This window comes from Nerophis lumbriciformis, linkage group LG24 (genome assembly GCF_033978685.3).
Source record: "Nerophis lumbriciformis linkage group LG24, RoL_Nlum_v2.1, whole genome shotgun sequence".
Lineage (NCBI taxonomy): Eukaryota > Metazoa > Chordata > Actinopteri > Syngnathiformes > Syngnathidae > Nerophis > Nerophis lumbriciformis.
In genome coordinates this window covers 2,030,001-2,055,559 of record NC_084571.2, presented here as the reverse complement: position 1 = coordinate 2,055,559, position 25,559 = coordinate 2,030,001, and the positions used below count along the sequence as shown (strand labels likewise).

The 25,559-nt window shown below is 42.4% G+C and overlaps 2 protein-coding genes across 3 annotated transcripts in view; both read left to right on the top strand.

Moving 5' to 3' along the window:
• The window catches only part of slc4a1a (solute carrier family 4 member 1a (Diego blood group)), a 41,206-nt gene extending 30,611 nt beyond the window's left edge, over positions 1-10,595 (top strand). Inside the window, exons 20-24 of the mRNA XM_061981315.1 lie at positions 2,227-2,393; positions 2,465-2,706; positions 3,972-4,141; positions 9,640-9,813; positions 9,897-10,595. Of these exons, the coding sequence (XP_061837299.1) occupies positions 2,227-2,393; positions 2,465-2,706; positions 3,972-4,141; positions 9,640-9,813; positions 9,897-9,974 (831 nt within the window). The 3' untranslated portion in view covers positions 9,975-10,595. The remainder of the gene's footprint in view (positions 1-2,226; positions 2,394-2,464; positions 2,707-3,971; positions 4,142-9,639; positions 9,814-9,896) is intronic.
• Positions 10,596-11,585: 990 nt separating this feature from the next.
• Positions 11,586-25,559, top strand: part of ubtf (upstream binding transcription factor) — a 26,491-nt gene continuing 12,517 nt past the window's right edge. For both annotated transcript variants that reach the window (XM_061981319.1, XM_061981317.1), the window contains exons 1-11: positions 11,586-12,737; positions 14,101-14,159; positions 19,545-19,717; positions 19,791-19,874; positions 21,116-21,271; positions 21,354-21,418; positions 21,503-21,629; positions 21,706-21,816; positions 24,158-24,291; positions 24,367-24,508; positions 24,582-24,623. In XM_061981319.1, the coding sequence (XP_061837303.1) occupies positions 14,123-14,159; positions 19,545-19,717; positions 19,791-19,874; positions 21,116-21,271; positions 21,354-21,418; positions 21,503-21,629; positions 21,706-21,816; positions 24,158-24,291; positions 24,367-24,508; positions 24,582-24,623 (1,071 nt within the window). In that variant the 5' untranslated portion in view covers positions 11,586-12,737; positions 14,101-14,122. The remainder of the gene's footprint in view (positions 12,738-14,100; positions 14,160-19,544; positions 19,718-19,790; positions 19,875-21,115; positions 21,272-21,353; positions 21,419-21,502; positions 21,630-21,705; positions 21,817-24,157; positions 24,292-24,366; positions 24,509-24,581; positions 24,624-25,559) is intronic.

Genomic DNA, 25,559 nt, shown 5'->3' with positions numbered 1-25,559 from the left:
TACGACTTACCCGGTACACAACGTGCCAACTTCACTGGTTTTGGGTTTTGTATTTATAGCGGCGCTGTGATCACAAGCTTATGTCTCAATGTTGACATGATCGACTTCTTCTGTTGTGTGTCTTTAGATTTTCAGCTCTGTTGAGGTAAGCCAGGTCAACGTGTCATCATCCAGGTCAATCAGACCTTGTTCGCCATTCGGTGGCCGGTGTTTGGGGCAACAAGTTACTATATGCTCTACTGTCTGGACTGGGTTCAGACAGTAGAGCATAGTAGTGTGACAGCAAGTCACACAGATCATGTGACTTGCTGTCAAATGATCGACTGATGAGCTGCTTCTTCGTTTCCTTGCTCGTCAAACTTTATTGTCGATCATAAATCATGCCTCTCACCTGGATAGTAGAAGGATGAGTATGTACTCCGACAAGTTGGTACACTTTGACAGCCAATTCAGACCCAGAAATGGCGAGAACAACACAAAAAGACGCTAAGTTCCACCCTCCTTTTCTTCGCGAGGATAATGAGTCATTTTTCATCTAAATGGGAATATATGAACATCCCAGCAGTCGGCATCCTAATGACAGAAGACAATGTACAGTATGTGATGTTTTGGCTTTTGTAAAGTCTGCGGTTAGCATTAATCAGTGATGTTGTTGGGGGGGAAAAAAGCAAATGCCACGATGTGTTTTTCAAATTAATGTGGCGCGTATGCTTAAAATGATAAATACGTACATATTAAATGTTATTATAAATGTGCCCGTTACTAAATTACATATATACTCACATTATGTATATAAAACCTTAATGGAGGTGTTTGGCTGTTTTTTTAAGGGCTTTATTGGCAGAATAGAGTACTACCCATAAACTCCATTGTAAGCGGACTTTTGATCGCATTTAATATTTAGAATGCATAAAAAAAAAATACATCCATCGTCATGTCTTTCATAATGATTGGGAGCGATAGGAAAAATACCCCAAAAAAGATCAGTTCCCCACCTTTAAGCATATTTGAGCTAAATTGAACTGCCCTGTTAAAAGCCCGGCGTATATTTAGCGCAGGGATGTGCTAAATATACGTGAAAATCAGGGGGGAAGAGTCACACCATTGGGTGTCCTGTACTGATTACGTTATAAGGACAAAACTATTTACACAACCTCGAGCTGTTTTTTTGGGAAGACTTTAGAGCAGGGGTCACCGACCTTTTTGAAACCAAGAGCTACTTCTTGGGTACTGATTAATGCGAAGGGCTACCAGTTTGATACACACTTAAATAAATTGCCAGGAATAGCCAATTTGCTCAATTTACCTTTAACTCTATGTTATTATTAATAATTAATGATATTTATCTTTGTGGAAACACTGATCATCTTAATGATTTCTCACAATAAATATATATAGAAACAGATAAATATCAATATGCAACACTTTATTTTTATATTTTCTCTAAGTGCACATTTTTCAAATTGAATATTTTCAAATGATCACTTCTAAGACAGTCTTGTGAAATCACAATATCCCATTTTAACTAGCTAGCCACTAACTTTTTTTAACGAATCATGAATTACTTTGCACCATGTTTGTACAAATAATAACTCATGTAAAATACAAAAGTCAACTCTCAAATTTTTGAATAAATCATGTCACACTTTGAACTGGACATTAAATCTGTTAACTGTTTCTTTGTCAGTTAGTGAAGACCAAGTCTTTAAAATATTTTCTTGGATTTTCAAATTCTATTTGAGTTTTGTCTCTCTTAGAATTAAAAATGTCGAGCAAAGCGAGACCAGCTTGCTAGTAAATAAATAAAATTTAAAAAATAGAGGCAGCTCACTGGTAAGTGCTGCTATTTGAGCTATTTTTAGAACAGGCCAGCGGGTTACTCATCTGGTCCTTACGGGCTACCTGGTGCCCGCGGGCACCGCGTTGGTGACCCCTGCTTTAGAGTGTCTGTAGGAATGTGTATCACTTTGCGTGGTCAGAGGCGGCTAAATCTAGTCCTTCCACACCAAACTATGAATCAGTGAACCTTATTTTGTGCACTGGGAACAGAAACTATTCTATATGCCAAACTGGCAGCACACAATTGGAAGCATGCACTTGTCCATAATGTCTTGCTAAGATGAAGACTTAAACATCAGGGCTGCACTCCAACCTCTGATTATTTATTTATTTGATGCTGATATTTGTTTATTTCCTGGAAATGAAAGTGACGCTGCTGTCTTGCAGAAACTTTCCGTGCCAAAAGGTGTCCAGGTGACCAACCCTAAGGCCAGAGGCTGGTTCATCAACCCGATGGGGGAAAAGAAGCCTTTCCCAGTTTGGATGATGGCCGCCTCCTGCGTACCGGCGCTGCTCGTCTTCATCCTCATTTTCCTGGAGTCCCAGATCACCACGTGCGTGCGACAAATTGAATTACACCGCAACCTACCACAACGGCTAAATTCCTACCTCCCTTCCTCTGCAGGCTGATCGTCAGCAAACCGGAGAGGAAGATGATAAAAGGGTCCGGCTTCCATTTCGATCTGCTCCTCCTGGTCACCATGGGTGGCATCTCCTCCATATTTGGGGTGCCCTGGCTGAGTGCTGCCACCGTGCGCTCCGTCACCCACGCCAACGCGCTCACCGTCATGTCCAAGGGCCCCAAACCGGAGATAGAAAAGGTGGTGGAGCAGAGAATCAGCGGCATTCTCGTGGCCATCTTGGTCGGTAAGTAGAAGTCGCAGGAGCAAACGTTTTGGAATGTTTTCTTTTCAATAAAGAAATGTCCAGAGAATGCTAAAGTCATTTAAGTAATAATTTGAGGGCTCAAATAACCTCGGGTTACTGAGAAGCAAGTCTGTGCTGTTACAGAAGAAGGAAGAGAGAAAGACAGAGAGAGAGAGACAAAGAAACTTCCAGGCCCTTATATCTGCCTTGGGAATGTGAAGCCAGAGGAGGAGGGGTTGTGGCAAAGTGGCCCATTTTTGGGATGGAAGAGGGAGTATGAGCAAAAAAAACTATCTGACGTTTTGGTTAAACATTGGAAAAGGCAGTAATACAGCATCAATCACAAAAGAAGCACCAAAAGACAAATACAATATACATTTTTGATCTACTCCTCACAACAGTCGTTGTCCTATGCTCTTGGAAGGTGGGGGTTGGATCTAAGAAGAACCAAGTAGAGCTACCTCCGCAGGGCCCGAGAAATGCAGCAGGGGTCTATAAAAGTGTCTTACTTTTTGTTTGTTTGTTTTATCTAATTCATTTAAGATGAAACAAAAACAGGTACAAGCGGCCGAAATGAGTTTCCTCCGCCGGGTGGCGGGGCTCTCCCTTAGAGATAGGGTGAGAAGCTCTGTCATTCGGGGGGAGCTCAAAGTAAAGCCGCTGCTCCTCCACATCGAGAGGAGCCAGATGAGGTGGTTCGGGCATCTGGTCAGGATGCCACCCGAACGCCTCCCTAGGGAGGTGTTTAGGGCACGTCCGACCGGCAGGAGGCCGCGGGGAAGACCCAGGACACGTTGGGAAGACTAATGTCTCCCGGCTGGCCTGGGAACGCCTCGGGGTCCCACAGGAAGAGCTGGACGAAGTGGCTGGGGAGAGGGAAGTCTGGGCTTCCCTGCTTAGGCTGCTGCCCCCGCGACCCGACCTCGGATAAGCGGAAGAAGATGAATGGATGGATGAAACAAAAACAACCAACATTAAAATACCGGTAAATCATGAACAAAAAGGAGCAGAAAGAAGTGAAACCTATAAATCTGCCCCCTTTTAGACACAGAACAGGCCAATGCAGTGAAGAGAAGCAATACAACATAAATCACATGAGGACAGTTACTTAGATTAAAATTGTTGTAAGACAACAGAGGACTAAAATAATAATTTTGCCACAATAAGGACTTTCTGTGAAGCGCTTTGAGTGCCTAGAAAAGCGCTATATAAATCGAATCCATTATTATTATTGTATTTGTTTATAACCTCTGTCTTTATCCCAGGTGTGTCTATCTACATGGAGCCACTCCTGAAGATGATCCCCATGACAGCCTTGTTTGGCATCTTCCTTTACATGGGGGTCACATCCCTGAGTGGGATCCAAATGTGGGATCGGATTCTTCTCTTGATTACGCCCAAGAAGTATTATCCACCAGACGCCTACGCCACCAGGGTACGCATAAAACGCCATTTGTGGAGAAATTACAGTTTGGAAGAGGGTTTCCGGTGACAATTTTAGAATGGGACGAATATGAAGAAAACTATTTTCATTACAAAACTTAAACTGTAACATTAGCGATGTTGTTTGCTAACATACAATGATTGGTTGCTAGGCAGAATTTTTGGGTTTAATCTCAATTGCTCCACAGGCACAGTGGCACCCGTTTATGTCAACAACCTGTCAATGTTGACCAACTCCTTTAGTCTGGGTCCACCAGGTTCTCTTTTACAAAATGAGGGCTTTTTCGGCTTTTTATCAACATAAAATATGAGATACAAAAAGGTCATTTCAATGCAAAATGGTTAAGTTTATGATGACGTGTTGTTCATTGCTAAGCAACGTGAAACGATAACAAAATAAATACTGTGTAGTGCTACATCATTAAAATCATCCATCGTCTTCCGCTTATCTGAAGTTGGGTCGCAAGGGCAGCAGCCTAAGCAGAGAAGCCCAGACTTCCCTCTCCCCAGCCACTTCGTCCAGCTCTTTCCGGGTGATCCTGAGGCGTTCCGAGGCTAGCTGGGATACAAGGTCTCTCCACCGAGTCCTGGGTTTTCCCTGTGGTCTCTTACTGGTCGGAAGCACCCTAAACACCTCCCCATGGAGGCGTTCAGGTGGCATCCTGACCCGATGCCCGAACCACCTCATCTGCATCCTCTTGATGTGGAGGAGCAGCGGCTTTACTTTGATCTCCTTCCGGATGGCAGAGCTTCTCACCCCATCTCTAAGGGAGAGCCCCGCCACCCGGCGGAGGAAACTCATTTCGGCCGCTTGTACCCGTGATCTTGTCCTTTCGGTCATAACCCAAAGCTCATGACCATAGGTGAGGATGGGAACGTAAATCGACCGGTAAATTGAGACCTTTGACTTCTGGCTCAGCTCCTTCTTCACCACGACGGACCACTACAAGGTTTGCATCACTGCAGACGCCGCACGGATCCACATGTCGATCTCACGATCCACTCTTCCCTCACTCGTGAACAAGACCCTGAGGTACTTGAACTCCCCCACTTGGGGCAGGATGTTCTCCCCAACCCGGAGATGGCACTCCACCCTTTTCCGAGTAAAAATCGTGGACTCGGACTTGGAAGTGCTGATTTTCATCCCAGTCGCTTCACACTCAGCTGTGAACCGATCCAGTGAGAGCTGAAGATCCTGGCCAGTTGAAGCCATCAGGACCACATAATCCGCAAAAAGCAGAGACCTAATCCTGCAGCCACAAACCGGATCCCTTCAACCCCCTGACTGCGCCTAGAAATTCTGTCCATAAAAGTTATGAACAGAATCGATGACAAAGGGCAGCTCTGGCGGAGTCCAACCCTCACTGGAAACGGGATCGACTTACTGCCGGCAATGCGGACCGAAATCAGGCGGTCCGATACCCCAAACTATCTGAGCACTCTCCACAGGAATTGCCGAAGGACACGGTCGAATGCCTTCTCCAAGTCTACAAAACACATGTAGACTGGTTGGGCAAACTCCCATTAGACTTAGACTTAGACAAACTTTAATGATCCACAAGGGAAATTGTTCAACACAGTAGCTCAGTTACAATGATGGAAAGTGTAAGGATGGAAAGGACAATGCAGGTATAAATAGAATAAATATAGCGATATAAACCCTCAAGAACCCTGCCAAGAGTATAGAGTTGGTCTACAGTTCCACTACCAGGACGAAAACCACACTGCTCCTCCTGAATCTGAGGTTCGACTATCCGGCATAGCCTCCTCTCCAGTACACCGAAATAAACCTTACCGGGAAGGCTGAGGAGTGTGATCACACGATAGTTGGAACACACCCTCCGGTTCCCCTTCTTAAGGAGAAGAACCACCACCCCAGTTCCATAGACGGGGGCCATTATGATGGAAAGATGCCATCCCGTGACTTTGGGAATAATTAGGAGATGAGTGCCGGGGGATCTCAGGGCCCGGGAAGGTTCGTAGAGTAAAAGCAAATCTATAAGATAAGAAGGCCCTATACCATAAAAATATTTATAAACCATAAGAAGAACCTAACAATCATTCTGAAACACACAGGGAGCCAATGCAGAGATTTTAAAACTGGTGTAATGTGAGCCCGCCTTCTGGTCTTTGTCGGGACACGTGTCGCTGCATTTTGGATTAATTGTAAATGTGCAATAACCTTTTTATGAAGACCAGAGAGCAGGACCTTACAATAATCTATATGACTTGTAATAAAAGCATGGATTAGCGTCTCCGTGTTGCCCTCCCAGAGCTCTGCCACCGAGGAGCTTCTTAACTATCTCGGAAACCTCAGCCCTAGGAATAGGAGAGCCCATCGCGGAGTTCCTAGGACTCACTGGAAGACGTGTAGGTGGGATTTAGGAGATACTCAAAAGTATTCCTTCCACCGATCCACAACATTCGCAGTTGACGTCCGCAGCACACCATCACCACCATACACGGTGTTGACAGTGCACTGCTTCTCCCTACCGAGGCGGCGGATGGTGGTCCAGAAGTAACTAATTCTCCATGGCTTCTCCGAAACTCCTCCCATTTCCGAGTTTGGTCAAAGCCCGACACCGCTTGGCCTGTCGGTACCTGTCCGGTGCCTCCAGAGTCCCATGAGCCAAAAGGACCCGACAGGACTCCTCCTTCAGCTTGAAGCATTAAAAACGTGCACACAAATACGTCCTGTTGAGTGCACAGTAAGATCCAAAATAAAAGCATGACATCCTGGATTGTACGAACAAACAACTAACAAAAGGCAGCCATGTTAGCCACTGTGAAAAGTAATAGTAGACCAAAAATCATACCTACAAATGAATGGAGCCTGACAAATAATTACCAACTTGCTGACAATATGAAGTAAAAATACATTTTAGTTGCATACATTCTGACGTAATTGGTTGATGGGTTGTTAGGTAGACTTTTTGGGCTGAATCTTAATTGCTCCTTAGGCCGAAAATAAATGTACAGTGGGACTCACAACCTCTTCAAATGGTTGTTGGCCGATCGCTTTTATTGACATAAAATACGAGGTCCAAAGACAAAAAGGCATAAACATTTACTGTTACGCACCTCCGAGGAAGAAGAAAAAAATTTGCGCCCACACTAGAGATGCGCGGTTTGCGGACACAACCGTGGAGTCCGCGGATTATCCGCGGATCGGGCGGATGAAATTAAAAAAAATAAGATTTTATCCGCTCGCGGGTCGGGTCGGGCAGATTAATTAGATATTTTTTTTTTTTTTTTTTTTTTTGCGGGTGGCAGTTAAACCAATTGGTAAATATATATACATAGTTAAATGTTGTTACCCACATACGAAAAACGAGCAGGCACCTGCAGCATATGCCACAACAGAAAAAAAAAAAAAGAGATGGACACTTTTACGGAGGGAGAAGGGACGCCTCGCCGGGGTCCGGGACCGAGGCCCCTTCCCCCGAGAGGGCCCCACCGGGAGCCGTAGCTGAGGCGATCCGCGAGAAGGGCCTGACGCACGTCCAGGGTCACTACCGCGCCCACCGCACCGACACCCCGCCTCGTCCGCTTTCGCCGCGGCCGGCGTCACGCGCAGCAGGTAAGCAGCTTACCTGCCCGCCACCCCCGTGGCCGGGGGCTCGTAACATGGGTCACTCCGCGCGCTCCGCCCGCGCAGTTTACCTGCTTGCCACCCCTGTTGCCGGGGGCGCGTAAAAGGGGTCACTCCGCGCTCAGTGCGCTCACGAAAGGGGTGGGGCTCACCCTGGTTGATATAGAGAGCAGGACAGTGGCCATGGAATTTCATTTAAGGTTTGTGATAAACCATCAAACTCATTCGTTAAAAGGACTCTATAGTAATGTAAAGCGAATTTTTCTGGACATTATCATGCAAGAAAAGTTTATTTTTGGGATCGCGATCACCGCGTAATGATTTTTAAAGGTTGCATTACATTATTAACTGTCCCATGTGATCAGCCAGTGCAATTGGAAGTCCATGCTCAATTATTGCCTCCGTAAATAAAACTTCGGCATTTATCACATCCAAAGAATCTGTTTGGGCGACGAAAAACGTTGAAAGTTTTCCACTTGTATCGCTAGCAACGGCATTAGACTTGTGTTTTTTTGTCCCAACGTGGTCTTTTACATCGCTAATTCCTCCGTGTCCGATCGAAAAATCTTGTCTGCACAAGGTGCAATTCGCGTAGTTTTCACCCTTTTTTTTTTTTTTAATTAATATTAGATATATAACAACGGGCGGATGGCGGGCGGATGCAGTTCTGATCAAACGTTACATCGGGTGGATGGCGGATGGTTGACGACTTTCTGACGCGGTTGCGGATGAGATAAATTGCCTATCCGCGCATCTCTAGCCCACACACACTCTGCCAAGACTATAGATAGAATAATTTGTCTATAAAATTGTTAAAAGTACACCTCTTCATAACATTATACCCTTATTAACAAAAAAAAGTATAGCTCAACTTACAACAAAGAAAAACTTGAGTAACATGGTTTTAGTCTGAAACAGAAAATACTTACAGTGCATCACCTTGCCTGAAATTGAATTTTTTTAAATCATTTTTTAAAACTATAAACATTTTTGACCGATTTGTTACAGAAAAATAAAATACACTCAATTAATGATAATAAATTCAAATTGATCAGCAACATTACCTCAGAAGCACAATACATAAAACACTTTATCCTACAAAACAAATTGAACAATTTGTTCTGTTTTATTTTTCAATCAAAATGAGGAAGTCGGGATTAATGGTTAACATGAGCATGTCTTGTAGTGCACACCTTTTCGAAATGGGGTTTGAAGCAGGATACTGATAAAGCATGCTCAACCCCACCTTACTATTTGAGAACAACTGTATTATGTTGACATGTGTTGTAGTGTTGTTTATCGCTAAGCAACTTGAAACAACAATGTAACTACTATCTGGCATTAAAACATGCACACACAGACTTCCTGTTCAGTGTTAAGCAAGCTTCAAAATAAAAGCATGGCAGTATTACCCTGGATTCTACCAACAAGCCATTAACAAAATGTGCCACGAGGAAAATGGGTGTTGGGAGTTTTACTGTAGTTTTTAATTACATTATATATATATATATATATATATATATATATATATATATATATATATATATATTGGAAAAACTTTCACTGTCCCTACAAAATGTGCTCATTTTAGCCATTAAAACTTCCTCATTTAGAAAAATCCCCAAGAACCTAAAACAAACAAGAACAAATGGATTAAAAAAACCACACCAACAACCAATTTATCTCATATTCTCCTAAGGTCTGTGGACATAGTCACAGGTAAACGTGCATTTTTGGTTTTGGTCGTGTCGACTTCACGGGTTCCACTGAATGTGCCTGTCACTTCCTGGACAGACTAAAACAATATGTATGTGCAATCACTGCTCTGTATTAAATGTAAAATACTACCTAATGCAAGTCCGCCGTGCATACACATTGCACCTGTGTGTGTTGTGCAGGTGTCCAGCATGCGGATGCACCTGTTCACGCTGATCCAGCTGGTGTGTCTGGCAGTCCTCTGGGTGGTGAAGATCAGCCCCTTCTCCCTGGCGCTGCCCTTCATCCTCCTCCTCACCGTTCCCCTGCGCATGGTCATGACCGGCACACTTTTCTCTACTTTGGAGATGAAATGCGTACGTACAAAAATAAACATTTGTACTATTAGATCCCTGCGTGGCACACGTTTAATTAAAACAAGTGTTTACTTGTGTTGCAGCTGGATGCGGATGATGCAAAGGTGAAAATTGAGGAAGATGTCGGTGAGGACGTGTACAATGAGTCTCCATTGCCGTGAAAAAAAAAAGTTTGGGTTTTAAGGTGAATTCTATGGTATCGTTGATTATTCAAGAAAAATAATATTGGATATCTTCAAAAACAATGTTTATTTTGAAAAGTTGCAATCACTATCTATCCCTTTAGTTTAATGATTAAGTTCAAATGAAGCTATCTCACATTATTCTCCAGTTCCAAGCTTTCAGGTAGCGTTAGTTTTGTGATCAATTTGTCCTTTTTTTCTCCTTGATCTCTTTTAAATGTGAGGTAAAATAACTTGAACGCATCTTTTCTGTCAGGTTTTCATGTTGTGTGAACAAATGATCAGCGTATTTTCATTCCCTTGCAAAAACATGTTTGCCTTCTGTGAGTTTTAAAAGGTGTTTCCTCTATCTAGTTGAGTATAGTATGAAGATATATTCCGTTATATCTGATTTTAATTCATGCTTTTGAGCCATATTTGGAAGATTGTGTGTGTGTGTCAATGCTTTTCGTGAGACTCAGTTGTGAAATAATAGATTTACCTGGTGCTGCCTATTTAAAAACAATAAAACATTTATACAATTTTGTTTAGTAATGTCTGTGCAAAATAGTGTTGTATATGCTTAGGATTTTACAACAAAATAAAACCCTGCTGTTAAAATGTCAGTGTTTTATTTGAAAAATCACTGTACACAAGTACAGTTCTGTAACTTTTTATCTAATAATTTCGACTTATTTTATGTCTTACATCACGGTTAACTTTTTTGTCATAATGTTGACTATCTCATAATTAGGATTTATCTCAAAATTTGTTTGTTATTTTCGGGGGGCTCAATTACGATTTTGTATCTCATAATTTCGACTTTTTAATCATAATTATGTCTTCATCTCATGGTTGTGACTATCTCATAATTATGACTTTTTATTGTAGGTCATAATTTCAGCTTGTCATCTCATAATTACTTTTGTCTCATATTTTCGTAACTCTTCATAATTTTGATTTTTTTTTATCCCATAATTAACTCATATCATAATTTCGATTGTTTTAACCTTATAATCATGACGTTGTATCTATTGATTATGACTATTCCTATGAATTTGTATTTCTTAAATTCGATTTTCTCATAATTTCGACTTTTTCTCATTATGACTTTTAAAGTTCAAAAATGTTTCCATCATTTGTATGTTTTATTATTTCGACTTTTTAGCTCATAATCATGACTTCTTAGTTCATAATTATGACTTAGCCTTGGGGATTTTTCGTGGCGGAAACGGTCTTCCATAGTTATGTAATGTTCAATAGCCGTACGTAAAGCCTTGTTCGTGTGAGTGCCGCTTAAAAACATCATAATCCATTTGGTTAAAGTTGCAATAAGTTTGACGACATGATGACTCAAACGTCGTGTATTCTTTTGGAAAGACTTCATTTATTCCAAACGTTGGAAAAATGCACATCAAAGCGTTTGGTTACAAATTCGATAAATATAATCCAACAGCAAGCGAACGCATCACTATTAAGCAAGGCCCAAAGCCTGTGAGCCGTTTGTTTTCCTCACCAGACTGACACGATTGGACAGCCTGGGGTTCCGCCCACAAACACACAAGGTGGAGTTGGAAAAAGAAAAAAAAAACATGCTGATCTAATATGAAGCTGTCAAACAGTGCGACCACATTTTAGAAAACGAGCATTCCCTCTACGTGCAAAGGCACAGATATCCATATATAAACATCAGTAGACACGTGACATTAAAATGTTTTTTAAAGAATCAAAAGTCTAAATATGACATTAAAATTGGAATGTTATGTCAAACGGTGTTAACTTAAGGCGTTGAAGTCGGATGCAGTTGTCCGATCAAAGTGTGCTAACAACGGCAGTGGAGCAGACATGGTCGCCCCCCCTCCTCCAGATGTAAACGCCATGTCTGCGCTTGGGAAACAACGGCGGCCGGCGCACGCTCCGACAACATGGAGGACGTCTCGGCGTAGCGAAATGGTTGGGTGGGGAGTAGGAAGCTGCTGCGCGTTGACTGGAGGGAGACGGCGAGTGAGATGGAGGCGGGGGAAGAATCATCTCTGCGGGGACTGGAGCCGAGGACCGACGGCGCAGTACTGGCGATCGTTCAACCCTCCCCTTCTTCCTCCACAACGACGCCGAGGCTCACGCCGAGCAGTAAGGTAAGCCCAGCGGAGGATTCCACGCGACACGTTTGCGCCATAAAAAAATAATCACAAACGAGCGACTCGAGTCGCCAAAGTCGGCATAAATGTGTTTTTAGACGTGTGGAAACGCGGGTCGGTCGGAAGCCCCTTTGTACTCGCTCGACACGCTACGACGGTGGGGCGGCTGCAGACGAGGGGCGGCCATAGCCGTGCTTCTTGTCCTCTGCGGCGGGTGGAAGGTTCTCGACACAAAACCCCGCAGGTAACGCGAAATGTTAGTGGAATTACTTTCAAAATGGTGGATGGGGCAAATCCCCTTCATCGAAATCGAAGCTATATTTGGGTTACATACGGGAGGGAAGGGGCGAGCGACGCTCTCCTTGCCGAGACCTCCATGCGGCAGTTGGGAGAACAGCCAGCCGCCCCTCTCGGTTAGCCATCAGGGATCTTGGTTTAATATCTCACCGCCCTCTCTCTCCCCCTCCTCTCTCACCGACTAGACCCGGACTGCCGACCACGGAGCTCGGAAAACCCGCCTTCTAGACCTCGCTCGTGCTCCCTTTTTTTGGGCAGCCCCGCGTGGTTGACTTTTTCAGCCGTCGTTTCGTCGCCGAACAGTGCGCCATTACTGGACCTTGTCACGGTAGGTTGGAGCCCAAGCATGGCGGACCCGGAGCTTGTTTACGGAGCCTCGTTCCTACGAGCTTATCTCACAAATGGCTTCAGTTCGTTGCAGTTAACCAAATTATGTTTTTTTTATTTAGCAGTTGGTCTTTGTTGCTTTATCCCCGCGATGTTTATGTATATTATGTTTAACAATAATATTGCATTTTTAGTGAGCAATACGTGTTATATTTTTGCTCAAAACATAAATGGACTTTATTTACATGTTGGTGTTCAATGTAAATTTCAAACCCTCAAAAACAGCCGAGCTTCATGTCGACCTAAATGCCGCCATTGGTCGACCTAAACGCCGCCATTGGTCGCAAATATGCCCCAAAGCTCTCGCTTCGTATCACCATTCTTGCTTCGTATCACCATTCTTGTTTTACTGTGTTCTGGTGAGCAATGAAAAGTTCAAAATGGTTACGTTCGGATTGAAGGCCAGTACCGAGGAGTTGGGTGTTTCAGGGGCCCCGCAGAGCCGGAGCCATGAAGGAAGGACACGACGAACAACACGCAGCCGCCATCATGAATGCACTACTCGGCTACGCCTCGCCGAAGAATGTAGCGGGTTATTTTTTTTTGTTCTTGTAATAAAAAAACAAGTCGTTTTTAAAAACACCACAAAACACGTAATTTGTAAGCGAGAATGAGTGGTCATTGTCTCCCCGGCGCAAGTCAACATTTCAGGATTCGGGGGCTCGCAGTTCGGCACGGCGGAGCAAGATTCCCAACCATGGGGGTGATGAGGCTCCGAGTGGCGCAGTGTTGACTGCAGTGCTTCCACGCCGCCATTGCTCCCCCTTCCGCGGATCCCCGTGGTCAGCTGGTCGCCTCGAGCTGCCTGTCCTCCTTCCGTGGATCCTCCCCAACCCACGCTGCTCCGAAATCCTCCATTAGACGAGCTCTGCCACGGCCGAGAAAATGGTCGCTCCGGCGAATCCCTTTACGGTGCGGGTGGGTGGGGACGGGGATAGAACCGTAGCGACACGCCAAATTCCTCCTGTGTGGAATTAACTCGACGGGGTGCGAGCTAGCTGTGGTCGTCGTTAGCCTTCCGCGGTGTTATTTGAGATTGGAAGCAGTCACCAGCTATCACCATGCAGCGTAAACGTTCAAGGGGCGGTGTAATGAATATAACCCATTATGTCGACGCACATTCCAATTCCTCCCTTTGGAATCACATCGCATTCATTTGAACATTTTTATTCCCACAGACAACCCACTTTTGTTAAAATCTTGCATTTGTCGAAGGAACTTGATGCATTTTTGATTTGCATATTTGTTTATTGTTTTTGACACAAAAACACGATTTTTAGTAACTTTAGTTTGTTCCCCCCCAGACTTTAAAGGTATCCCCTACAAATGAATGGAAGCATGGATGCAACATGCCAAGACCAAGGTAACGAACTACACATTTATTTGTCAATAAAGAACATGTTTGCACTTGCCCCTACATGCCAGAAAAGGAATAGCAAGAAGCAGAGTTTATTTTAATCCTACCCCTTCTCCCAAGTTTCAGAATATTGGGGCTGCAGCGATCGATTATTTTAGTCATAGAGTAATCTAATGGTTAGTTTGTTCGATTAATGGAGTAATCTGATAAAACACACTTTGTAGCTTCAATGTGTATTTGAGGAATTAGAAAAAAATCTACTTGCCATAAACCTTATTTCACTTTCTATTTACCTTTTATTTGATGTTTGATTTTTTTCGTTTTATTTACCTTTTTGCATTCTGTTAACGTTATTTCACCTGTTTGCATTCTGTTAACCTTATTTCACCTTTTATTTATTGTGTTTTATCTTATATTTACAGTCTATTTTAGCTTCTATTTACTTTTTTACCTTTAGCTTTTTTAAATGTATTTTATTTTAGTTTCTATTTACCTTGTTAGCTTTATTTACATATTTTTTTAACCTTTATTACCTTTTATTTACTGTCTATTAACCTTCTTTTAGCTTTTATCAGCCTTATTTTACCATAAATTGTTTAGATTGTATTTACCTTTTTTTTAAATTTTTACCTTCAATTGACCCTGTTTACCTTTTATTTACTTTCAGTTTACTCTTTACCTTCTTTTAACATATTTTACCTTCTAATTAACTTGTTTTACTTTCTTTCATCTTTTATTGACCGTCTTTTACTTTCTATTTACCCTTTACTTTCTATTAATTAACTATTTAACTTGTTTTATCTTTGTTTACTTTCTTTTAACCTTTTACCTTCTATTCACCCGTTACCTTCTTTTACCTCTATTGAACTTTTTTATGTGGGCCAAATTTTTCTGTTACACCCACTAAAGGATTAATCAAAGCAGCAGAATGTAAACCAGAGCTTTTTTCTAATTTAATTTATCGTTGCAGCCCTCGTTATTACTATGCTGTACCAGGTTTTCTTTAGTAATCCGTTCCAAAAGGTCAGACAAAATCAATGTAAAAAAACAAGATAACGATCAGTTTCTAAAAATAAGTTTTTTAAACTAAAACAAAAAATAAAGAACATGTTTGTTTTATTGTATATATATGTTTATGTATATGTATTTATGTGTGTCTTTATATATTTGTGTATATGTATGTGTGTGTGTGTGTATATATATATATATGTGTGTGTGTGTGTGTGTGTGTGTGTGTATATATATGTGTGTGTGTGTGTGTATGTATATGTATATGTGTGTGTGTATATATATATATATATCATATAATATATATATATATATATATTAGTGTATGTATGTGTGTGTATATATATATATATATATACATACACATACATGTATGTGTATGTGTGTAAATATACACGTATATATGTGTGTGTATATATACACGTATATATGCGTGTATATATACATGTATATATGCGTCTGTATTAGGGCTGCAACTAACGATTAATTTGATAATCGATTATTACTTCGATTAATCGATTAATAATAGGATAAAAGAGACAAACTACATTTCTATCCTTTCCAGTATTTTATTTTAAAAAACAGCATACTGGCACCATACTTATTTTGAATATTGTTTCTCAGCTGTTTATAAATAAAGGTTTATAAAAAATCTTTTTAAAAAAATGACTCTGTGCATAGCATGGATCCAACGAATCGATGACTAAATTAATCGCCAACTATTTTTATAATCTATTTTAATCGATTAGTTGTTGCAGCCTTAGTATGTATAAACACCGCTGCCTCAGGAGTCCTATGAGCCAAAAGAACCCGATAGGACTCCTTCTTCTGCTTGACGGCATCCCTCACCGCCGGTGTCCACCAACGGGTTCTAGAATTACCGCCACGACAGGCACCAACTACCTTGCGGCCACAGCTCCAATCAGCCGCCTCGACAATAGAGGTGCGGAACATGGTCCACTCGGACTCAATGTCCAGCACCTCCCTCGTGACATGTTCAAAGTTCTTCCGGAGATGGGAATTGAAACTCTCTCTGACAGGAGACTCTGCCAGACGTTCCCAGCAAACCCTCACAATGCGTTTGGGCCTGCCAGGTCTGTCCGGCATCCTCCCCCACCATCGCAGCCAACTCACCACCAGGTGGTGATCGGTAGAAAGCTCCGCCCCTCTCTTCACCCGAGTGTCCAAAAAATGAGGCCGCAAATCCGATGACACAACTACAAAGTCGATCATGGAACTGCGGCCTAGGGTGTCCTGGTGCCAAGTGCACATATGGACACCCTTATGCTTCAACATGGTGTTCGTTATGGACAATCCGTGACAGGCACAAAAGTCCAATAACAAAACACCACTCGGGTTCAGATCCGGGCGGCCATTCTTCCCAATCATGCCTCTCCAGGTTTCACTGTCGCTGCCAACATGAGCGTTGAAGTCCTCCAGTAGAACGAGGGAATCACCTGGGGGAGGACTCTCAAGTACTCCCTCGAGTGAATCCAAAAAGGGTGGGTACTCTGAACTGCTGTTTGGCGCGTAAGCGCAAACAACAGTCAGGACCCGTCCCCCCACCCGAAGGCGGAGGGAAGCTACCCTCTTGTCCACTGGGTTGAACTCCAACGTGCAGGCTCTGAGGCGGGGGGCAACAAGAATTGCCACCCCAGCTCGTCGCTTCTCACTGCTGGCAACGCCAGAGTGGAAGAGAGTCCAGCCCCTCTCGAGAGAACTGGTTCCAGAGCCCTTGCTGTGCGTCGAAGTGAGTCCGACTATATCTAGCCTAGATTTGCAAAATCTTCCATCAAAAATATTTTTCTTAGTGGAATATTTGATGTTAAGTAATTGGAACCTTGGATAGGTCAATAATTCATAATAACATTGATTTTGATTCAATATTATGTTTTGAGCAATGACAGTTTGAAAGAAAAAAAAACAGCTTTGTTTTATTAGTCAACTTTGCAACTTTTTCTAAATTACATTTAACCATTAAGTTTTTTATTTGTTATGTTTTTGTTTTCGGAAAAGGGTGGAGTGCCATCTCCGGGTTGGGGAGGAGATCTTGCCCCAAGTGGAGGAGTTTCTAGTACCTCGGAGTCTTGTTCACGAGTGAGGGAAGAGTGGATCGTGAGATCGACAGGCGGATCGGTGCGGCGTCTTCAGTAATGCGGACGCTGTATCGATCCGTTGTGGTGAAGAAGGAGCTGAGCCGGAAGGCAAAGCTCTCTATTTACTGGTCGATCTACGTTCCCATCCTCACCTATGGTCATGAGCTTTGGGTTATGACCGAAAGGACAAGATCACGGGTACAAGCGGCCGAAATGAGTTTCCTCTGCCGGGTGGCGGGGCTCTCCCTTAGAGATAGGGTGAGAAGCTCTGCCATCCGGGAGGAGCTCAAAGTAAAGCCGCTGCTCCTCCACATCGAGAGGAGCAGATGAGATGGTTCGGGCATCTGGTTAGGATGCCACCCGAACGCCTCCCTAGGGAGGTGTTTAGGGCACGTCCGACCGGTAGGAGGCCGCGGGGAAGACCCAGGACACGTTGGGAAGACTATGTCTCCCGACTGGCCTGGGAACGCCTCGGGGTCCCACAGGAAGAGCTGGACGAAGTGGCTGGGGAGAGGGAAGTCTGGGCTTCCCTGCTTAGGCTGCTGCCCCCGCGACCCGACCTCGGATAAGCGGAAGAAGATGGATGGATGTTTTTGTTTATTTTAATAGTATTTTTAGAATGTGCCGTGGGCCTTTAAAACATTAGCTGTGGGCCGCAAATGGCCTCCAGGGCAAACTTTTGACCCCCCTGCTATAGATAATAAAAAATTAAATCTGATAAATCTATGGATAAAAAGCAGAGCCTGGCGACGCATGCGCGTTTATCATAACTCTCTCGCTCTCTCTGTCTCTGCCCCTCCCTCACGAATGCTGCTGTGCACACCTCCACAATTTGTTTTGTTTTTAACCCCTTCTTAACCCTGAACGTACATTGAAAATACACGCAACCCTAACTCAAAATGCCGAACATTTGAGGCATTTAAGAAACTCCACCCGGACAGCCCCGCAAAAGAGGACATGTCCGGTGAGAAGAGGACGTATGGTCAGCCTATCGTAGCACGGTTGTTGCTAGCATGCCGCGTGTTGTGTTTCGGTGTGCATTTTTTACACAACTTGCGGTACGCTACTTAATATGTCCATGTGGAAACTCGTTCGGTACACCTCCGAACCGAAACCCCCGTACCGAAATAGTTCAATACAAATACACGTACCGTTACACCCCTACATACAGCAATGTTAATATTTGGTTACATGTCCCTTGGCAAGTTTCACTGCAATAAGGTGCTTTTGGTAGCCATCCACAAGCTTCTGGTTGAATTTTTGACCACTCCTCTTGACAAAATTGGTGCAGTTCAGCTAAATTTTTTGGTTTTCTGACATGGACTTGTTTCTTCAGCATTGTCCACACGTTTAAGTCAGGACTTTGGGAAGGCCATTCTAAAACCTTAAATCTAGCCTGATTTAGCCATTCCTTTACCACTTTTGACATGTGTTTGGGGTCATTGTCCTGTTGGAACACCCAACTGCGCCCAAGGCCCAACCTCCGGGCTGATGATTTAAGGTTGTCCTGAAGAATTTGGACGTAATCCTCCTTTTTCATTGTCCCATTTACTCTCTGAGAAGCACCAGTTCCATTGGCAGTAAAACAGGCCCAGAGCATAATACTACCACCACCATGCTTGACAGTAGGATGGTGTTCCTGGGATTAAAGGCCTCACCTTTTCTTCTCCAAACATATTGCTGGGTATTGCGGCCAAACAGCTCAATATTTGTTACATCTGACAACATAACTTTCCTCCAGAAGGTCTTATCTTTGTCCACTTGATGTTCTTTACAAGTGTATGTAAACTTTTGACCACGATTGTGTGTGCGTGTGTGTGTGTGTATATAAATGTTTGTGTGTGTGTATATAAAAATGTGCGTGTGTGTGTATATATATATATATATATGTGTGTGTGTGTGTGTGTATGTATCTATGTGTGTGTATGTATTAATACATGTATGTGTGTGTGTGTGTGTGTGTGTGTGTATGTATCTATGTGTGTGTATGTATTAATATATGTGTGTGTGTGTGTGTGTGTGTGTGTGTGTGTGTGTGTGTGTGTGTGTGTGTGTGTGTGTGTGTGTGTGTGTTTATATATATATATATATATATATACCGGTATATATATATATGTGTGTGTGTATATGTATACATGTGTGTGTGTGTGTGTGTGTGTGTGTGTGTGTATACACATATATTTCCAGGTCATTGTATTTTCAGGGCATTTATCGATCACAACTTAGTTCCAGTTTGTATACATTTGAACTATATTTTCTTTACGCCGTGTTTCCCTTCATTTTACAGCGTGGGCACAGGATGACATCCTCCACCTGCTGGAAGCCATGAAAGTGGCCCTACCCCCAAAAGACCAGACCAAGTACAAGACGTCAGAGTCTCACCTGGACTGGCAGAAGGTGGCCTTCAATTCCTACTCGGCTGAGATGTGCAAGCAAAAGTGGCAGGAGGTTGCTAAAGAGGTCAGCAAATACAATGCAATGGTTGAGAAGTGAAGCAAATAGTTTTGACACACAATGTTTCTTTGTGTCCCAGATCCGTAAATTCAGGACCCTAACGGAGCTTATAGTTGATGCTCAGGACTACATCAAGAACCCATATAAAGGCAAGAAACTTAAGGTAAGCCATGAATAGAATTTTTAGTATTGACTAGGGATGTGACAATAAACAGTATTAATGATAAACCACCTTGATTGATAACTGCACTTTGATAAACTCACCGACTGACTGGCGCCAACTCGCTCGCTTAAATGATACAATTAAAACAAGAGACATCAATGTCTTTCCCCATAAAAAAACAACATTCCCCGATTTAAACTTATGTAAACACATTACTGTCTGAGCAACTAAGATATGCAGTTGTGCACATTGATCCTACAGGATGTGCTTGCGTAGAACAGAGTAATCGTTGTATACTCAGAGGAATATGATACTACAGTGGGTGTGGAAGGTATTCAGACCCCTTTGAATGTTTCACTCTTTGTTTCATTGCAGCCATTTGCTAAAATCTAAAAAGTTCATTTTATTTCTCATTAATGTACACTCAACACCCCATCTTGACAGTAAAAAACAGAAATGTAGAAATATTTTGCAAATTTATTGGAAAACAATTCAGACAGTTTGCTTAATACCTTGTTGAAGCACCTTTGGCAGCAATTACAGCCTCAAGTCTTTTTTAATACAATGACACGAGCTTGGCACACTTGTCTTTGGGCAGTTTCGCCCATTTCTCTTTGCTGCACCTCTCAAGCTCCATCGGGTTGGATGGGAAGCGTTGGTTTTCATCCAGGATGTTTCTGTACATGGCTGCATTCATCTTTCCGTCTATTTTGACTCGTCTCCCAGTTGCTGCCGCTAAAACCCATCCCCACAGCATGATGCTGCCACCAACATGCTTCACTGGAGGGATGGTGTTAGTCTGCTAAGGAGCAGTGCCTGGTTTACTCCAAACATGATGCCTGGAATTCACGCCAAAGTGTTGTCTCATCAGACAAGATGATTTTGTTTCTCATCGTCTAAGAGTCTTTTAGGTGCATTTTGGCAAACCTTTAACTAAGAAATAACTTCCGTCTGGCCACTATACCATACAGGCCTGATTGGTTGTTTGCTCCCAAAACATGCGAAATAGTGGCTTTTCTTACTATTTAATTTTAGTTATTTGAAAATAGTAACTTGGTCAAAAGATCTCAAAGTGCGTATAAGTACTTTTTGAACGCATTTATTAATACTGTACGGTAATAAAAATGATAACTGGAAATTTTGGTCACGATAACCGTGATATGAAATGTTTTTATTGTCACACTCCTAGTAATGACTTTGCAATCGCAGCATTTGTATTTACATCTCCCTTTGCTGCACAGAGACATCCAGATTTTCCCAAGAAGCCTCTAACTCCATACTTCCGCTTCTTCATGGAGAAAAGGGCCAAGTATGCCAAGTTGCACCCGGAGATGAGCAATTTGGATCTGACTAAGATCCTGTCCAAGAAGTACAGAGAGCTGCCGGACAAAAAAAAGGTAAGTAACCACAAACCCTGGTTGAAGCAGGAACGGATATCAGTTTTTTAAGCTGTGTTGTTTTTTTTGTTTGTTTTTTCAGAAAAAATACCTTGATGACTTCCTGAGAGATAAACAAACATTTTTGCATAGCATGATGAGATTCAGGTGAGCTAATCTTGATCGTCATCGTGGTGTTTATATTTCCAATTCACGTGCAAAACTCTTTGACTTTGTGCTGTGTTCTTTTAGGGAAGAACACCCTGACCTTGCGGAGAGCATGACAAAGAAAAGCTCCAATGTCCCCGAGAAGCCCAAAACGCCCCAACAGCTGTGGTACAGCCACGAGAAGAAGGCCGTCCTCAAAGGCCGTCCGGATGTAAGTTTGATGGTTTGCCTCAACGTGCCAACATTTGTCCTGTCAAGCACTGGCTGAACTTGCATTTCATGTCCAGGCCACCACCAAGGACATCAAGGACTCTCTGGGCAAACAGTGGACACAGCTGTCGGACAAAAAGAGACTCAAATGGATCGCAAAGTCGCTGGAGCAACAGAAACTGTACGAGGTAAGAAGAAACCTCTAAGGGAACCTTGCTTTGTTCACAGTCCACTTGGCACAGGGTTTTCCAAACATACATGCATTTGTGGCAGCCCACTACAAATAGATCTTTCACAACATGTTCGCTCTCGCTCATAAACACATTATAACCGGTCTGTGACTGGAGGTTGATGTTACAGCTACCGTATTTTTCGGACTATAAGTCGCAGTTTTTTTTCATAGTTTGGCCGGGCTCCAGTGTGACTTATATTTGTTTTTTTCCTTCTTTATTATGCATTTTCGGCAGGTGCGACTTATACTCCGGTGCGACTTATACTACGAAAAATACGGTATTTAAAAAAATTAAAATTGCAAAGTTTATTTGTAGTTCTTAACATACATGTTTTGCTTTTCATGTTTTTACTCAGTTTTTGTCTCCAAGAAATGTCTTCCTCTTTCCTACAGCATCCATTACAAATACATGCAAAAGATTTATGGCCACTCATGCAAATTCCACATTGGCGTCATTTAGAGTTGCGCAATGTACGGTAACAGAACATCTAAATTGTGCCGATGATAGAGCTTTTAATGCTATCGCTATGTCGCGATGATGCATGTTGATTAGAGATGTCCGATATTATTGGCCGATAAATGCTTTAAAATGTAATATCAGAAATTATCGGTTTCGGTTTCAAAATGATCGGTATCGGTTTCAAAAAGTAAAATTTATGACTTTTTAAAATGCCGCTGTGTACACGGACGTAGGGAGAAGTACAGAGCGCCAATAAACCTTAAAGGCACTGCCTTTGCGTGCCGGTCCAATCACATAATATACACAGCTTTTCACACACACAAGTCATACAGGTCACACTGAGGGTGGCCGTATAAACAACTTTAACACTGTTCAAAATATGCGCCACACTGTGAACCCACACCAAACAAGAATGACAAACACATTTTGGGAGAACATCCGCACCGTAACACAACATAAACACAACAGAACAAATACCCAGAAACCCTTGCAGCACTAACTCTTCCGGGACGCTACAATACACAAGCTGCTGTTTTGAGGCATGTTAAAAAAAGTATTGCACTTTGTGACTTCAATAATAAATATGGCAGTGCCATGTTGGCATTTTTTTCCATAACTTGAGTTGATTTATTTTGGAAAACCTTGTTACATTGTTTAATGCATCCAGCGGGGCATCACAACAAAATTAGGCATAATAATGTGTTAATTCCACGGCTGTATATATTGGTATCGGTTGATGTCGGAATCGGTAATTAAGAGTTGGACAATATCGGAATATCGGCAAAAAAGTCATTATCGGACATCTCTAATGTTGATGACACGTTCTGGCTGTGTTCAGTAAATTTGACAGTGACAGGCTTTCATACAAACGCCTCGCTCCCCGGCGAGCTAGCTGCTAACGTCGCGCTACAGTGCGAAGCCGGTTCTTAGTTTTTAGTCATCGCCTCCTTTGCAGAAAGTAATTTAAGTTTCTCACAGGTGTCATTATCATTGGAGGATGAGGATGTTGAAATCCTTCCTCCAAGATTAGTTTATTCAAAAGGCTCTCTGAATGAAGTGAGCTTCCGCGAATTGATGATTAACAATTTGTTCGACAAAAAAGGAGTAAATACAAACATTAGCAATACCAGCGCTGGAGAGAGGACCGAGCCATCTAAAAGTCCGGAGCATTCCCTGGAGATGGTCGCTCTCCTCAAATGCCTTTGTCCCGTTTTGCTGCTACGCTTTGGCGGACATGTGGATCACATACACACATTCACTTTCACTCTCCGCACCTGGTCCGTCCTAACACCATTAAAACTAAAGGGAATAATATTTGTGTGTTTGTATAGATAAGAAACAGGGTGAGATCGTTCTATGATCAAAACCAAGGGCAAAGCTACCGTAGTTACTTGTAAGGTGTTCCATTTGGCCCGGAGGAGGGAAAATATTCCCACAACAAGAAATAGCTAAACATGCTGCACACCACACCAGAGGAGGATACCATAGGCCATGCTAACGTTATGCTAAAGCTCTTGAATGTAAACAGGGTTGAGTGGATAGCTGCAAATACAGACAGTAATAATCCCAAATATAGTATCAATATATGATTGATACAACAGTGATTGGTTTGATATTTTTTATAATCACAGAGCTGTTTTGTGTCGTTTTTGTTATATATATTGCTAAATTGAGGCCCTAACAAATTTTTTTAAATGGAATTATTAATTGGTCTTTAACATTTTAAGTATCAGAATGGTCTGTTATTGACGATGCTAAGTTTAAATGTTATTGCTTGATGAATTAAAATCAATAAGTTCATGCATCATCATGGAAATTGGGGCTTTGATTATTCCAGGGGATAATGCGCGAGTACATCCAACAACACCCGGAGTTGAACCTGACCCAGGGAGACATTGTCAAGTCCACGCTGACCAAGGCTGAGAGACACCTGAAGGACAAATCTGACGGGCGACCTGACAAACCTCCACCGTGAGTGGGCCTCCTTTCCGCTCTACTCACCAGGGTGAGCGGGAACTCAAATCACGCTGGCCTGATTTTTTCCAGAAACGGCTACTCCATGTTCTGCGCCGAGCTGATGTCGAGCATGAAGGACGTGCCCAGCACGGAGCGCATGGTGATGTGCAGCCAGCGCTGGAAGCTGCTCAAACAGAACGAGAAGGACGCTTACCAGAAACGCTGTGAACAGGTGACCTGGTCACACAAATGTACACCACACCCAGGCGACATCACAACTTGATTTTTGTTGTGTTTTTCTGCAGAGGAAGAAAGAGTTTGAAATTGAGATGAACAGATTCCTCAGTGTAAGTCTTGTTTCTTTTAAACTAATTCCACAAAAGAGCCTTTTTTTGTTACGTTTTTCGAATATGGTTGACATTTTCTTTGGTTTACCAGTGTTGCTGTCTTAGCTTTCTTCAGGCTTCCATTAAAGCACAGGTGTCGAACTCAAGGCCCACGGGCCACGTGTGGCTCACCAGAAATAAAAGTTTAAAAAAAAAGTTTACTAAATATATTTGTTCTATTTTGTACTGCATGCAGTTGCTTATCTTTGAAACTGTAATGTTCTTTAATATTGCAACGCAATATATTATTAAACTTTTTTCTTTTTTTCAATTATGAATACCGTATTTTCCGCACTATAAGGCGCACCTAAAAACCTCCAATTTTTTCAAAAGCTGACAGTGCGCCTTATATATGGACCAATATTGAGCCACAACAGGCCTCGCAACTACGGGATGCATAACGTAACTCCAGCCTCTATTCTATGAGCCTTATAATGCGCTGCGCCTTATAATGCGCTGCGCCTTATATATGAACACAGTTTTAAAATAGGCCATTCATTTAAGGTGCGCCTTATAATCCGGTGCGCCTTATAGTGCGGAAAATACGGTACTCAAATATTTGCTTGACCTAATTTATCCATGAAATCACTGTAAAAATAACAATAGATTGTACGGTAAAAAATGGCAGCTCAGTTGCCAGAATTTTACGTAAAAAACATTCTTTATCCATAAAACACCATACATTTTGCAGAAAAATTCTAGCAATTACCACACAATCTACAGATTTTTTTTTACAATGTACGCTCAAAATTATATTAGCTACACATTTGATTCTAATTCAATTATGATCATCATTTATGACTTTATTAAAAAAATCGATTTTGAATCGAATCGTGACCCCAAGAATCGATATTGAATCGAATCGTGGGACACCCAAAGATTCGCAGCCCTATTGTC